Source organism: Leguminivora glycinivorella, chromosome 26 (assembly GCF_023078275.1).
Source record: "Leguminivora glycinivorella isolate SPB_JAAS2020 chromosome 26, LegGlyc_1.1, whole genome shotgun sequence".
In the NCBI taxonomy this organism is placed as follows: Eukaryota; Metazoa; Arthropoda; class Insecta; order Lepidoptera; family Tortricidae; genus Leguminivora; species Leguminivora glycinivorella.
Genome location: NC_062996.1, coordinates 178,071 through 195,425, shown reverse-complemented (window position 1 = coordinate 195,425; position 17,355 = coordinate 178,071). Strand labels below are relative to the sequence as shown.

The following is a 17,355-nucleotide window of genomic DNA, read 5'->3' as shown; positions in this document are numbered from 1 at the left end:
AGTGAGGTACAGTTTATTGATATATGTTTCAGCTCATAGTTCCCACACGTTGGGGTGATTTGAGGTACAGTTTTCTTCGCTATAGGTACAGTTATTTGGTGCAAAAATTCTGAATTTGATTTTCACGCCATCCAGACGGACGCTTGATATGTGTTAAAATGTCAAATATTAATATTAGCACCATCTAGCCGAGCGTACCCCAAAGGACCGTACCTTTTCCTGTCCTGCAGTTTGGCAGAAGATTTAATGTTGTTAAAAAAGGGTTTATTTTGAGAATAAACGATTTATTTTTTTATTTTTTTTTTCTGTATGGTTTTGGGGTACGTTTTTTTCTTAGACTTTATCTGTCTATACGGAGTTATATAAGTCTTTGCTGTCACGTACTTATTTGTTTGCGAACTTGTGGCAGTGGCGGAAAAGTGAAACTATGACAAAGACAAAAAATAACTTTTTGCCCTCTGTCACTTTTATTATAATTTGTAAGTGAGCATCTCGTTCGGTAGTGGTATTATTATTTAGCTGTGTAGTCGTAATGTCGTAACAGTGACATCTAGCGAACAACTTGCACTACGGCATATAATTGTTTTTCACGCCCTCTATCGTTACGTTTCCTAAACATATCCTAAGTACATCGGATTTACTATTTCCTTTGACTGAAAACACCGTGGCGCTTATTATTACAGAAAAGTAAAAAGGTAAAGTTCAATATGTCAGTGATTGTTTTGATATGCAGCAAAGGTTCGAATTCGATGATGTCACTATATCGCTGACAGCGTTTTCGGTGGCCAAAATATATAAAAATTACACACAATTTTAATCGAAAATACGTAGTCATCATACACTTTTACTACCCAAAATCTATAAATATTGTTTTTTATGTCAAATACTACAGAAGACAATCATTTATTGTGCCAAATTCGATATTAGCCTAGTAAGCCTATTCTTGCAAAAAGCAAGAACTAATGTTTGATTCAACCATTTTTATTTTTTACTAAATCTAATATGTGAGTGTGTATAGTAAAACGTCCCACTTTGCCGGTTACCATTAAGGCGAGATTTACTTGTATCTTTATATGAATAAACTGACAAAGCGGCTTTAGAGCAATCGACAAAGTGGGACGTTTTCAATGCACACTCACATATATTCATAGTTTGTCTAAAAGTCTTACTGTACGTCTGTTAGTCCAAACATCCAAAGATACTGGAGTAAGATGTGATTATCTATAAGGGCTACTTGCACCAACGAAAAGGGGGAGTTAACCCGAGGGTTAACAATACATTTTATATGGAATTTGACAGATGACAGCCCACTAACCCTGAGTTAAGTGGTGGGTGCTAGTGGGCCTGATTGGGCCAACATCTAACTTTAAATTAATGAATGTTAATGTGATTTTTATGTTTAAAAACATGTTTAAATGATGTTGCATATTAAGCTTTTTTTTTTGTTTTTTTTTTCTCTTGCTGTACTACTATTTTGCCTATTTTATGTAATTTCTATTGGTGACCCTAAATAAATAAATAAATAAATGATTTTTTTGCATATGTATGGTCACTGTGGATTTTTTCTTGGGAAAGTAAATGACAATTACAACTGATACCTTTGTTACATTCTTTACATTTGTGTGGTTGTATTTCACTGTGGATTATTTCGTGGCTAACTAAATATTTTTTACAAGTGAATTCTTTGTTACATTCTTTACATTTGTACGGTTTTATTCCACTATGGATTCTTTCATGGACAACTAATTTAGATTTTTCTTTAAATTCTTTGTTACATTCTTTACATTTGTACGGTTTAATTCCACTATGGATTCTTTCATGGGCAACAAATATAGATTTTTCTCTAAATTCTTTGTTACATTCTTTACATTTGTACGGTTTTATTCCACTGTGGATTCTTTCGTGGCTAACTAAATATTTTTTACAAGTGAATTCTTTGTTACATTCTTTACATTTGTACGGTTTTATTCCACTATGGATTCTTTCATGGACAACTAATTTAGATTTTTCTTTAAATTCTTTGTTACATTCTTTACATTTGTACGGTTTTATTCCACTATGGATTCTTTCATGGGCAACAAATTTAGATTTTTCTTTAAATTCTTTGTTACATTCTTTACATTTGTATGGTTTTATACCACTATGGATTCTTTCGTGGCTAACTAAATATTGTTTACAAGTGAATTCTTTGTTACATTCTTTACATTTGTACGGTTTAATTCCACTATGGATTCTTTCATGGGCAACAAATATAGATTTTTTTCTAAATTCTTTGTTACATGCTTTACATTTGTATGGTTTTATTCCACTATGGATTCTTTCATATATATTTATTTATTCATACAACATACAAGCTTACAGTATTAAAACCAAGACGCTTACATGCTACATAATTTACAATTTACTTACACAAAAACAAATACATATTTAAACATTACACACTTAAATTTAAAAACATATATAACCCAGACAAAAATGACCCTGGGGAGGCAAAAAATACGTCAACCTGAGGCTGTTCGACTGAAAGTTGATTTAGGAGTGAGAGTGCCCGATTGGTGGGAGCATTACCAGCTTGCCGCGTGCGCACCCCGCCTGCGGCAAACAGTCTTCTTCTGCGTCGTGGCGGCAGAGCGCCACCCTCATTGGCACCAGGTACACACGTTCTCGGCGCCTGAGCTAGCAGTCCTATCCGCTCAAGCACCTTACTGTTATTAATTCTATTACGTAACAGGTTATAGTAATGCATTACTAATAACATTTTTCGCCGTAGTTCTAGAGTATCTAGTCCTACCATTCCAGACACAAATAATGAGGGAAAAAGTAGTGGGTAGTATCCGTACGTCCTTTTGTAGACATAACGGGCAAACTTTCTCTGTATCCTTTCCACCATGAGAGAATACTTTGCTTCATGAGGATCCCAGATACATGCACCAAACTCCAACCTACTACGAACATACGCATTGTACAGAGTCATTGCCACTTTAGGATTCTGAAACTGCGACGCAGTTCGCATGATAAAACCTAGCATTTTATTAGCACGCTTACAGATCTCAGTTATATGCGCACGGAAATCTAAATGTGATTCTAAGGTCAAACCAAGATCGCGGACCACATCGACCCTCTCTAGTGGTACCCCTAGCAGATGATATGACGAGGGGGTTTTAGCTGCACGTGCTCTGGAGAATGAAATCAGCTTACATTTAGTGACATTAAAGGAAAGCCGATTTGCAATACTCCAGGCCGCAACATTGCTAATGTCACGCTGTAGCGCTTCACAGTCTGCCATATGCTGCACGCTTCTAAACAGCTTTAGGTCATCCGCGAATAGAAGGCACTCTGCGGTGGATATCACATCAGGTAAATCATTTATCATGATGTTAAATAAAGTAGGACCCAAGGTGCTGCCCTGGCTTACTCCTGATCGCGTGTAGTATGGTACTGTTTGGCATCCATCCATCTGGACAAACTGACTGCGGTTGCGTAAGTAGTTGGAGAGGAACCTCAGAAGCTTTGGTGTAAATCCCAAAGCAGAGCACTTCTGTAGCAAAATGTCATTACTAACCAGGTCAAAAGCTTTGCGGAAATCGAAGTAAGCCGAATCTACCTGGTGGCCCAGTTCCATTTGCGACATAATGTAATCAACATACACAATAAGGTTAGTAGTGGTCGAACGGCCTTTCCGAAATCCATGCTGGGAGTCAGCCAAGCTCACTGCAATCTGCCGGCTAATATGTCTTTCGATCATCGTCTCAAACAGCTTCGCAAAAACTGAAAGAACCGCTATTGGTCGATACTCGGTAACTTCTGATAGATTTCCTCCTTTGGGTACTGGTGTCACGCGAGAAATTTTCCACCTTGCTGGATATTGGCTAGATGCTATGCTAATATTAAATATGTGTAGCAAGGGGACCTCTAGTGCAGATATGCAATCTTTAACAAGGTAAGGAGGAATTCCATCAGGACCGGCAGATGAACGAGCCCTAAGCTTTTTGGCAGCGCCGCGAAGTTCCGACCCAGACAGGCTTTCTAAAGAAATATGAGCCGCATCACGAGTATTTCTGCTTGATGCTGCTTGCGACGACGCTTCCTCAGGATCTAACTTAGGCACATCATTCAGAAACACTGAAGCATGGGCAACAAATATAGATTTTTCTCTAAATTCTTTGTTACATTCTTTACATTTGTATGGTTTTATTCCAATATGGATTCTTTCATGGACAACTAATTTAGATTTTGCTCTAAATTCTTTGTTACATTCTTTACATTTGTATGGTTTTATTCCACTATGGATTCTTTCATGGACCACTAACCGCCTTCTAAAAGTGAATTCTTTGTTACATTCTTTACATTTGTACGGTTTTATTCCACTATGGATTCTTTCGTGGCTAACTAAATATTGTTTACAAGTGAATTCTTTGTTACATTCTTCACATTTGTACGGTTTAATTCCACTATGGATTCTTTCATGGGCAACAAATATAGATTTATCTCTAAATTCTTTGTTACATTCTTTACATTTGTATGGTTTTATTCCACTATGGATTCTTTCATGGGCAACAAATATAGATTTTTCTCTAAATTCTTTGTTACATTCTTTACATTTGTATGGTTTTATTCCACTATGGATTCTTTCATGGACAACTAAAGAGTTTTTATAAGTGAATTGTTTGTTACATACTTTACATTTGTATGGTTTTATTCCACTATGGATTCTTTCATGGACAACTAAAGAATCTTTATAATTGAATTGTTTGTTACATACTTTACATTTGTATGGTTTTATTCCACTATGGATTCTTTCATGGATAACTAATTTAGATTTTGCTGTAAATTCTTTGTTACATTCTTTACATTTGTATGGTTTTATTCCACCATGGGTTCTTTCATGGACAACTAATTTAGATTTTGCTGTAAATTCTTTGTTACATTCTTTACATTTGTATGGTTTTATTCCACTATGGATTCTTTCATGGACAACTAAAGAATCTTTATAATTGAATTGTTTGTTACATACTTTACATTTGTATGGTTTTATTCCACTATGGATTCTTTCATGGATAACTAATTTAGATTTTGTTATAAATTCTTTGTTACATACTTTACATTTGTATGGTTTTATTCCACTATGGATTCTTTCATGGGCAACAAATATAGATTTTTCTCTAAATTCTTTGTTACATTCTTTACATTTGTATGGTTTTATTCCACTATGGATTCTTTTATGGACAACTAATTTAGATTTTTCTCTAAATTCTTTGTTACATTCTTTACATTTGTATGGTTTTATTCCACTATGGATTCTTTCATGGACCACTAACCGCCTTCTAAAAGTGAATTCTTTGTTACATTCTTTACATTTGTACGGTTTTATTCCACTATGGATTCTTTCATGGCCAACTAAATATTGTTTACAAGTGAATTCTTTGGTACATACTTTACATTTGTACGGTTTTATTCCACTATGGATTCTTTCATGGACAACTAAAGAACTTTTACGAGTAAATTCTTTGTTACATACTTTACATTGGCATGATTTCATCACACTACGTTTATTTTCACGGCGACCTACCGATACTTTTCGAGTGAATTTTCTGTTACATTTCTTTCTTTTATGTGAATCCAGATCTTTTTCAGTTGAAAATCGCTTATTGCATTCTTTACAAACGTAGGGTTTGTCTGTAGAGTGCAACCTTAGATGCTTCTTCAGTGACAAGACACTAGGAAATGTTTCTTTACAAGCTCCGCAGGTGTGCCTTCCCTCCGGGTGAGTATGTGTTCTGATATGGCGGATTAGAGTAAGTTTTGACGTGCATAGGTGAGCGCACATGTCGCAACAGTAGACTTCGGTATTCGTTACTGGTGTGCGTGTGATATTTTCCTGTTTGTGTGTGTTCAAACTAGTGTCGTGTGTGGGGCGAGTATCGTGTGTGTAGGCTTGTTCGTCGCTCTCGCGGTGTGACGTCACGGGGCACGGCGGGCTCTCGCGGTGTGACGTCACGGGGCACGGCGAGCTCTCGCGGAGTGACGTCACGGGGCACGGCGGGCTCGCACGCGGTGAGTCGCGTAGGCGCTCGAGCTTCACGGAGCACCCTAGCGTGAGCTGCTGAACAGCTCGCGAGGTCAGAGGTGCTCTATCAACTTCGTACTGGCCAGCTGAAGACAAGGAAACACATGTCTATTTCCAAACAAAAATGGCCATATCAAATGAAGTTCAAGCATATGATCAGTAATTCAGTACTTTCCCATCACCACGGAACAATCGTGCTCCGGATCATTGGGGCAAAAGCAGAATGCGACGAATGCAAGAACTTGACAAAAAACGAATAAGACGATCCAAGACGATATCAATATTGAAATAGTTATTTTTCAGTACAGATGGTCGTTTTTTTACGCACTAGTGCGAGAAGTGGTTCATTATATGTCAGGTCGAAACTTCCATCTGTACTGAAAAACGTCGTTCGATACACGTGCGAAAAGGAAATTCGTAACTCGTGTCGATTTAAAACACTCCCTTCGGTCGTGTCGCACTTGTATCGAAATGTACTATTCTACGGATTCTACCTCTATGCAAGGGTGCAAAGTTGTATTTTAACGCCGAGTGTGGAATTGAAAAACGAGCAAGCGAAAGGATTCTATAGTTGAACCACGAGCGAAGCGAGTGGGTCGAGAATAGAATCCTGAGCTTGCGAGTTTTTCAACACACGAGAAGTAAAATATATTTGCACCCGTGTGTGACACAAAACTTTTCCCCTCATTATAGCGAGGAAAGTACAAGGCAAAAAACGCGTTTAATCACTGCTTACATTAGTTCCACAGGTGGTAAAACATCTTTATCACTAGATTAACCCACTTTTATCAGTTTTAAAGTAGAAAATTTTCCTCTATTCAAGGTCAAATTACTTTATCCACTAGTGGATAAAGTCTTTCCTTATCCACTAGTGGATAAACTCGGTATTAAAGGACAAAGCACGTGTTTCCGAGCTAGTGAGGGGAAATAGTTATTTGTTATGCAAGGGTGCAGAGTTGTATTTTAACGCCTAGTGAAATCGAAAAACGAGAAAGCGAAAGTATTCTATAGTTGAAGGTTCGAGAATAGAATCCTGAACTTGCAAGTTTTTCAACACACGAGAAGTAAAATACATTTGCACCCGTGTGTGACACAAAGCTTTTCCCCTCACTATAGCGAGGAAAGTACAACGCAAAAAACGCGTTTATCATTGCTTCCAGTAGTTCCACAGATGATAAATCATCATCATTACTATAAAAAAAATCATCATCATTATAGTCACCTGCTTTTATCAATTTTAAAGCAGAAAATTTGACTTTATTTAAGTTCAAATTACTTTATCCACTATTGGATAAAATGCGTTTTTACCCGCTGTAATTAAAGGATAAAACACGTGCTTCCGAGCTAGTGAGGGAAAAAAATATAGTATACCGGGCGCCATTATGACTTGTAAAAATGTATAATTATTTACCAATAAAGATCATTTCTCGGGTAATTAACCTTTTGGCCGCCAGAGACTTCGGAAAATCGTAACCACGACGCCAGCGACGGCATTTGACGTCATGCATTTTTTAAATGAAAATATATCGAAAATCACTTTTATGTTAGCATAATTTCTTTACCCATCCTTAATTTACCCCCGTGGCGTCAGTGGCACGGTTCTCCGTTGACGTCATTTGCCGTCTTTGGCGTTCTAAAGGTTAAACGGACTACCAAAGCCTTCCGTTGAAATTAATGCTCATTCTGCAAGTAACTACTTGCGATTCTCGACAACAAGGGTGCCTTTCCAACAGAGATGTGGTGCACTACGTTGGTAATGTTGCCTTGGATGCGTCTGATGTCCATTGTCCACCAATCAGCTTAGTCGGACCCGTTCCCACTAGCGCTATGCTTTGTGGAGAAATTAACATGATTGGTGGATACGAGTATCAAACACATCCGGGATCATGAGAGCGCTCATTGCTAAAGCATCCATACTAATATTATAAATGGGATGGGGGTCTGTCTGTTTCTCCGCCTTTCACGACAAAACGGAGCGACGAATTGACGTGTTTTTGTAAGTGGAGATAGTTGAAGGGATAGAGTGACATAGGCTACTTTTTGTCTGTTTATAACGCGAGCGAAGCCGCGGGCAAAAGCTAGTTTAAACTATATTTTCATTAGCGTTAGTTTGAATTTATTTATATTTGTGCAAAAGGTACCTTTGAGCATTTCTTTTTTTTGCCACTTTTATGAAGTGTGATAATTAAAAAAAAAAAAATGCTATTTCTACTCAGAATTCCTTTTCAATCCTAGTAGTTAAAAAAATTGTCCCATACGATTTTTTCTTATTTTGTTACCATTTTCCGTACATGTTTTATGGAGTAACAAAAGAGAAAAGTAACCGAAATGTATGAAAATTCTGGGACACTTTGTCTCCCAGTGAGATTGAGTAGTAAGTACTCGTGATCCTGAGTATAATTCACCTAAAACTCCCTAAAACAATCAAAATTTGTTTATTGAAAAAAAAATCAAAATTTTTTTATTGGCAAAAAAAAGAAATTCTCCCTTGACTTTCATAAGATCATTTCATTATGTTAATGCCTAAATTGAATTTCATTTCATTTCATCCACGTAGCGCATCTATGATGGAAAGGCACCCTTATGTTACCTATTCTTCAAGTGACAATAATGAAACTTTTAATGTAATTCCAAGTGTGTACTTACGTGACAAAAATCCGTCTCGCGGCTCCTCTTTGCAAGGCGGGCCCTCGTCTGGAGCTGAACACGGAATAATGGGATTTAGAATTATTAACCTAGATTGTGTAGTTAGGTCAAAAAGTGTGTCCACATGAGAGGTCATTGTTTGGGCTGGTGTCCCTCTCGCACTTACTGACAATGTCAACACTATTCAGTGACGTCATCACTGTCATACATTGGGGATACCAGTCAATTTTCAAAGTTACTACCAAATCTACTAATACCCATTTGAACCTATTTTTTAATTATACAAATCTTTGATTTATTGGCATCAAAATAATTACATTATAATTATTTGCCGATTCTTTAAAATATATCGAAACCCTAGTTTGAATATAACACTAGAATAATATAAGAAGTTATAAAGTCAGGTAATATACAGATAAAAATACTACTACTATGGTAACCTCATTAACTCTGGCCACACGTGCGAGAGGGACACCAGCCCAATCTGTATGCATATTATTGCATATAATGTATATGCAATAATATGTATATGCAATAAAAATAAAAAATAAAATTTAAAATCGGTCCAGTAACGACGGAGATATCGAGGAACAAACATTAAAATAAAATACAGACGAATTGAGAACCCCTTCCTTTGAGATTTGGAAGGCGGTTAAAAAATGACGAGCACCACCAGTGGTGAAGGCCGGATTCGAACCGGCGTCTTTTAGCAATCCGGGCCAAACGCCATGAACCCCTAGGCCACCACGCCACAGCGGAAACCGTCGAAATTTCTCTTGTATATGTCATCTTTGTAAGACTAGGCGTCTTTGACCAACTCTAAGGGCAAGCAGTAGGTGCTTGCACCTCCTATACGAAACCTTTACAGGTTTATGATATAGCTAGAGAGACTGGTGCTGCCATCTATACGCAACTATGGGAACAAATCAAATTATTTTAACAAATATTTTGATTTGTGTTTTTTTTATGTAGTCACACTACTATATATATAAATTAAAAATCGAAATAAGATGTCATATATTTAAGAAAAAATGACGAGCACCACCAGTGGTGAAGGCCGGATTCGAACCGGCGTCTTTTAAACATAAAAAAAAACACTATGGGAACAAATCAACATTATTTTAACAAATATTTTAATTTGTTCCCATAGTTGCATATTACAAATCTACTTACGTGACAGATATTCGTCTGGCGGCTCCTCTTTACAAGGCGGGGCGGGGCTCTTCTCGCCCGGAGCTGAACACGGAATAATAGTTATAGTATGAATTTTCTGAGATGAACGTTTCGCTTTTGCCGTAATCTGTTAAATAAAGGCCTTTGTTTCTATTATTCACGTCGGCTAGCTCCCGTTTCCACAGCACGTGCTAAAGTCTCAGTGTAGTTAAAAAGCAACTATCATGATAGCAATAAGGTTCAAATTTATTAAACAGTTTGCAGTATGCAGGTAACTTTTTTTGAAGATGATTAAACGTGTTATCTCCGAAACGGCTTTTTATGGATTTGAACCTTGTTACTATCATGATAGTTGCTTTTTAACTACACTGAGACTATAGCACGTGCCGTTTAGACGGGAGCTAGCTGCCGTGAATAATAGACACAAAGGCCTTTGTTTAACAGATTACGGCTAAAGAGAAAAGTTCATCTCAGAGAATTCATACTATATACTCTGTCAAACAAGTCTGTCAGTAAATAAGAAGAAAGAAAACTATAGGTAATTAGGTATCCTTTTCTATAGCACCCTAAAGAAAAGGATGCATATAGTTTACTGATAGTTCTGATAGTTTACAGACAGTGATCATGATGCATGCAACTGCGTCGAAATATCGGGAGCTCGACAAAAATCAAAAAGGTAATCACGGTCTATATCCCGGTCAATATAAGTCTAATGAAAATAACCGTGAATCATCCAAAACTCTTATCTAGGATTTAATTAATTCTAACTATTATTATTCTGAATGCCAGATACTCACGCAAAGAAGGCTCGGGAACATCGCTGCTCATGTCATCTTCAAGGTGTTCATCCAAGGCTTTCTCCTCTAAAACAGAACATACACGATACATGACACAGTTTTTTTCCCGTTAAATTCGACACGTAGCTAGGTTCATTATCAGAAACCACCCTGAATATCACTTTTAGTTAAATTCGCAAAAAATTTTTTTCATCGTTTTCATAATAAATTTCATATATTAGTGTGAGAGACCCTTAAGAATAACATTCAAGTTAGTCCGGCAACAGACAGTCTAATCTTATGAAATCAGATCGAGTGCACGGATTCCCATACAATTTCGCAACTGTCCACACACAGTCTTATTTTTTCAGATTGATCTGCCAGATCGCGGATAATTTGAATTTTAAGAATGTGTGTGGCAAGGCTGTCAATCTTATTTTATAAGATTATGAAAATTAAGACTGTCTGTTGCCGGCCTTAGTGTCAAGTGACTGACGGCACATGTCAAAACAAATTACATTAGAAATTGGTAAAGGCTGTCACACACGTGTTCAGTAATTATCTTTATTTTTTTTAACAACTCGATAACCGTAAGAGCACAGTATAAAAAAAGAGTACTATCGTACAGTATGGCCACTCCCGCTCTCCGCTGAAAGTACCCCCCCCCACGCCCCCTCTCGGTTACCTCACAGTTACCGCCTGTCAAAAACGCGAACAGTCGACCTGTCATATTTCACTCATACAAGCATAGTACGCGTTCACCTACACGAGCTTAGACTGTGTGCTAGGAACGCGCCCCTTTCATATATTTGATCGCCAGTGTCCGAGGTGTGGTAAGGAAAGTTCAAACTTTGCTTAGTGACTTTTGAGCTCATAATGAACAACTTTTATTGCAGGACCAATGCTGAAATCGCAAATAGTATTTTATACAATCGTGATATAATACAAGTAATACAAATATCGTACCGTACTATTAGGCCACTCAGCAAGCTTCGTGGCCTAAACACGGTACTCGACTGAAAAGCTTAATTAAATCACTATTGTATACAATACTTTTTCTATGAGTCATTTTCATCATCAATGGACGAAAAATATCATCATTCAAGTTAAAATTAATGTTAATAGACTCGTTCACCGTTGTATCAACATTGAATTACCTAGCAATCAATTGTTTATCATAACCGTCTCTGATTGGTCGATAACGCGATGGATTAAAATAAAAATGTGTTTCAGATGCAGAAAAAATTGCCAGAGGTATCGCAAATTAGTATAGAAGAACTTGTATGAAGTTCTATTTTTGAATTTTTTCAGTTAACTAAAGTGAAGTGTAATGAAATATTATTGTTGACTAAGTGTCAAAAACTTATCCAACACTGAAAATTCGGCACATATAGTTTAGTCTGTGGTGTCCTAGTTGACAGATTAAAGTCGACGAGTATAAAATAGTACATTACGATACAAGTGCGTAAAAAAGGAACTTCGAAACGAGTCGCGATAAATTAAAACACGACCGAAGGGAGTGTTTTAAATCGACACGAGTTGCGAATTTCCGACGTTTTTCAGTACAGATGAGCTTCCGAAGTGACCTGTTATCATACGACGTTTTTCAGTACAGATGAGCTTCCGAAGTTTCGACCTGTTACATAATGAACCACTTCTCGCACTAGTGCGTAAAAAAAACCATCTGTACTGAAAAAAATGTTTTGTGTTTCATAAATTTCGACTGTCATGATCAGGATGCCGCTAATTACCATGAAACAGCCAATTTTTTGTTCGCGACTTCAGCAATGACCTCAAGAGTCACTAAGCAAAGTTTGAATTGTCCTTTTAATTTCATCCTGTAGTTTACATGACATAAAATAGCCTTTACTTCCAAGACTTAAAACTTAAACAATCTATAAAAAAAAACCGAACATTCTCCTCACGTGTGAAAGTCAACACTACGGCACAGAATATATAATAGTACAAGTACAGAAGGCCCACTGCTTTGATGTTCACGAAATGCCGCCTTTTTAAATGCCTACAAAATGTTTACAAAGAAACCAGCCGCACGTTGGGCAGCGTCAGATGATTTGGTTGCCTATGGATTCAAACGAATTAATTACTCAGATAAAATTTTATACTATTATATTTAAGTCTTGGGTACTTTCTAGATATATATACAGTATTTTGGTTTAAGTTCCAACATCACAAGCCTTATTGAACTTTTCCGTGGGACTTAATCAACAGTAGATCTGTGTACGAATGTCCTATGGTACTTATTTTATTCATGATGTCTATTCAACTTAGCATTGTTAGCCATTCAACACACGGACATCGCATATGAACCTTGAAAAATAAAACTCGCGACGTAAAATAACAATAGAAAGTGCGAACGTGCGTTCCGTGAGAACGCGCGCCACCCCTGATTAGGCCGCGAGCTCGCGGCCGACGGCATGTACTTGTAGCACGGCGATAGAATCTCGGAGTGAGCCGCCCCTGACTACGGTCACACCAAGCCAATACTGACATAGGCAAATTGGCAGGGAGAAAAAGCCAAAGCAGAAAAAAAACAATCTATATAGATAATTAGTCAATACATATACAAGGTTAAGACAAGGCCCCTCTATTCGGGTATAGGCCTCTTCGACCCTGTAGTCCATACTAATATTATAAATGGGAAAGTGTGTGTCTGTTTGTTGGTCCCTCGTTCACGACAAAACGGAGCGACGAATTGACGTGATTTTTTAAGATAGTTGAAGGGATGGAGAGTGACATAGACTACTTTTTGTCTTTTTCTAACGCGGGCGAAGCCGCAGGCAAAAGCAATGTATACAAGTTATATCTCAGAATAAATAGTGAGCGACATTTAAACAGATTGATTTAGCCCCAAACTAAGCAGAGCTTGTACAAAAACAACTCGGAACAAATATCTGTGTTCATCACACAAATAAATGCCCTTACCGGGGTACAAACCCAGGACTATTGGCTTGGCAGACAGGGTAACTATCCACAAGGATAGACCTGTTGCCAAAAACAATTTATCACAGTTTTTTTTTTTTTAATTTAAATATTGGGGACACCTTACACAGATCAAGAGCCCCAAACCACAGAATATATAATAGTACAAGTACAGAAGGCCCACTGCTTTGATGTTCACGAAATGCCGCCTTTTTAAATGCCTACAAAATGTTTACAAAGAAACCAGCCGCACGTTGGGCAGCGTCAGATGATTTGGTTGCCTATGGATTCAAACGAATTAATTACTCAGATAAAATTTTATACTATTATATTTAAGTCTTGGGTACTTTCTAGATATATATACAGTATTTTGGTTTAAGTTCCAACATCACAAGCCTTATTGAACTTTTCCGTGGGACTTAATCAACAGTAGATCTGTGTACGAATGTCCTATGGTACTTATTTTATTCATGATGTCTATTCAACTTAGCATTGTTAGCCATTCAACACACGGACATCGCATATGAACCTTGAAAAATAAAACTCGCGACGTAAAATAACAATAGAAAGTGCGAACGTGCGTTCCGTGAGAACGCGCGCCACCCCTGATTAGGCCGCGAGCTCGCGGCCGACGGCATGTACTTGTAGCACGGCGATAGAATCTCGGAGTGAGCCGCCCCTGCCCAAACTAAGCAAAGCTTGTATTATGGGTGCTAAGCGATGATATACATACTTAAATAGATAAATACATACCTGTGTACATAGAGAACATCCATGACTCAGGGACAAATATCTGTGCTCACACAAACGAAAATGCCCTTACCGGGATTCAAACCCAGGACCGCGGCTTAGCAGTCACTACCGACTAAGCCAGAAATATCTGTGCTCACACAAACAATGCCTTTACCGGGATTCGGACCCAGGACCGTGGCTTAGCAGTCACTACCGACTGAGCCAGACCGGTCGTCTTTAAGTTTACCTTTGGCTCTCAGTGCTGCCTGGAGCCTCTGACGCAGCTCGGCCTGGCAGCGCTGCACCTGCATCTTGAAGGAGCTCGCCTCCCGCAGGCGCCTCTCACACTCCCCGCAGATGCCACTCTGCTCCTCATTGCTTGATGCCAGCTGCAAGATGTTGTATAGGGTCATAGTTAGCCTCCACATACACTAGTTCTCACCCACACATGGAATAGCACACATATTATTAACTAACTAACTAATATTGCTCTGTGATCCAAAGAGAATCTTGGCCACCTATCCCAATCCTGCGCGGCTTCCTGCCAATCATCGGCTTGTAGCTGACACAGATCCGCCATCACACTGTCTTCCCAGCGGTATCTGGCCGAACCAAGGCATACAAAGTACAATTTTGAAATTGGGTATGCACAATACACATTTTTTTTTTAATATTATAGGATATTCTTACACAGATTGACTGAGCCCCACGGTAAGCTCAAGATGGCTTGTGTTGTGGGTACTCAGACAAAGATAATATATAATATATAAATACTTATATACATAGAAAACATCCATGACTCAAGAACAAATATCTGTGCTCATCACACAAATAAATGCCCTTACCGGGATTCGAACTCGGGACCGCAGCATAGCAGGCAAGGTCACTACGCGCTAGGCCAGAGCGGTAGTCAATGACATTAAATTTCTATATTAACATGCAAACATTAAATTTGTAGTTTATTCTACAAACAAACACAAATGACAATAAGGATTGCAAGAAGTACAGTAAACAAGTTTCATATTCAAAATATTGCCAATAAAATAAAAAATAATTAAATATTGGGGACACCTTACACAGATCAACGTAGCCCCAAACTAAGCGAAGCTATGGGTGCTAAGCGATGATATACATACTTAAATATATATGTAAATACATACTTATATACATAAAAACATCCAAGACCTGAGTCTTCTTGAGTTCCTGAGAACAGTGCTCATCACACAAATAAATGCCCTTACCGGGATTCGAACCCAGGACCACGGCTCAGCAGGCAGGGTCACTGCCGACTGAGCCAGACCGGTTGTAAATGCACAATAACTACGAAAATCAGAGCTCTAACCCTACTCATCCCCTTTCTTCAATGTATGTCTACATTCTTTGCACACAAGTCATATCATATATACAAATGTAAGAATTTGCTACAAAACTACTGTTAACTTAATATATAAATGAAAAGACACGGTTGAGGCTTCATTACGCCAACTGTGTAATTCATATCATTTATATTATAATATCGTGCATCTTTTACTTACTTTGATCACGAAGCATTCTTCAATCATGAACGAGTATATCTCCGTAATGCCGTGACGAGTGTACGGCGTCCTCAAATCTTTCGCCGAAGGCCGCTGCAGGCAGCAGTGGCACTGGTTTGTCGGTTCCATGATAATACGTACATTAAAACACACTGCGTCGACTTTATTCGCACGTTTAAAATATATAACTTTCAGATTCTACTTGTTTGTTTCACGAGATAAACAGATTCGCTCGATCATCACAATGACACAATCCTTCCTGCCAAAATAATGGAGCGAAAACGAAATTATTTTGGCAGTGACGTTGACGCCATAAAATTCAAAGATTTAGAATTATTAAACTAGATTGTGGAATCACATTTTTTGCCATACTAAATTGAACCTTATCACAGAGACAGAAAGGTGGTCGTATCAGACTAGCGAAACCGGTCCACATGAGAGGGCTTTGTTTGGGCTGGTGTCCCTCTCACACGTGTTGCCAGTGTTAATGAGGTTACCATAGTAGTAGTATTTTTATCTTTATATTACCTGACTTTATTTAAAAAAAACTTGTATGCAAATTGACAGTTCAAACCATAGATTTAGAATTATTAAACTAGATTGTGGAGTTAGGTCAAAGTGTGTCCACATGAGAGGTAATTGCAAAGATCTTTACAGGGGATAGCTCAATCACATTTTTTGCCATACGAAATTTAACCTTATTACTGAAACAGAAAGTCGATCGTATCAGACTAGCGAAAACGGTCCACATGAGAGGGCATTGTTTGGGCTGGTGTCCCTCTCGCACGTGTTGCCAGTGTTAATGAGGTTCCCATATTAGTAGTATTTTTATCTGTATATTACCTGACTTTATAACTTCTTATTTTATTTTAATGTTATATTCAATCTAGGGTTTCGATATATTTCAAAAAATTTGGAAATAATTATAATGTAATCATTTTGATGCCAGTAAATCAAAGATATGTATAATTAAAAAATATGTTCAAATGGGTATTAGTAGATTTGGTAATAACTTTGAAAATTGACTGGTATCCCCAATGTATGACAGTGATGACGTCACTGACTAATGTTGACATTGTCAGTAAGTGCGAGAGGGACACCAGCCCAAACAATTACCCATATTACTACCAAATCTAGTAATACCCATTTGAACATATTTTTTAATTAAACAAATCTTTGATTTATTGGCATCAAAATAATTACATTATAATTATTTTCCAATTCTTTGAAACATATCGAAACCCTAGTTTGAATATCACTAAAATAATATAAGAAGTTATAAAGTCAGGTAATTATTATTATGTCGTATGGCTTTATTCCTGTTAAAATTTAAATTATTATACATGCATTAAAGTAAAATTACAATTTAACATCCAATTTTATTAGCCAATCCCTTGCTTCCGGTGTGATTGCCAGGAGGTCCTACATATTTCCGGGGAACCTCCTTTCAGGACATTCTTCAGTTATGTGAGAGATGGCTTGGATT

The 17,355-nt window shown here is 37.6% G+C and overlaps 1 protein-coding gene across 1 annotated transcript; it reads right to left on the bottom strand.

The window, feature by feature from the left end:
- Nucleotides 1-1,277: 1,277 nt before the first annotated feature.
- Nucleotides 1,278-16,122, bottom strand: LOC125239643 (zinc finger protein 420-like). Its single transcript, XM_048147286.1, has 7 exons — nucleotides 15,870-16,122; nucleotides 14,582-14,723; nucleotides 10,684-10,749; nucleotides 9,887-9,949; nucleotides 8,714-8,767; nucleotides 4,132-6,153; nucleotides 1,278-2,324 (listed from the first exon to the last, which is right to left on the bottom strand). The coding sequence occupies exons 1-7, from the start codon at nucleotides 15,996-15,998 to the stop codon at nucleotides 1,507-1,509; spliced, it is 3,294 nt and encodes a 1,097-aa protein (XP_048003243.1). The 5' UTR covers nucleotides 15,999-16,122; the 3' UTR covers nucleotides 1,278-1,506.
- Between the last annotated feature and the right edge of the window lie 1,233 nt (nucleotides 16,123-17,355).

Coding starts and splice junctions, on each gene's coding strand:
- LOC125239643 (XM_048147286.1), bottom strand. CDS start 15,998: ATGGAACCGACAAACCAGTGCCACTGCTGCCTGCAGCGGCCTTCGGCG. Junction 14,724..15,869: donor AAGAATGCTTCGTGATCAAA/GTAAGTAAAAGA, acceptor AACATCTTGCAG/CTGGCATCAAGCAATGAGGA. Junction 6,154..8,713: donor GCGAGACGGATTTTTGTCAC/GTAAGTACACAC, acceptor CCTTGTCTTCAG/CTGGCCAGTACGAAGTTGAT.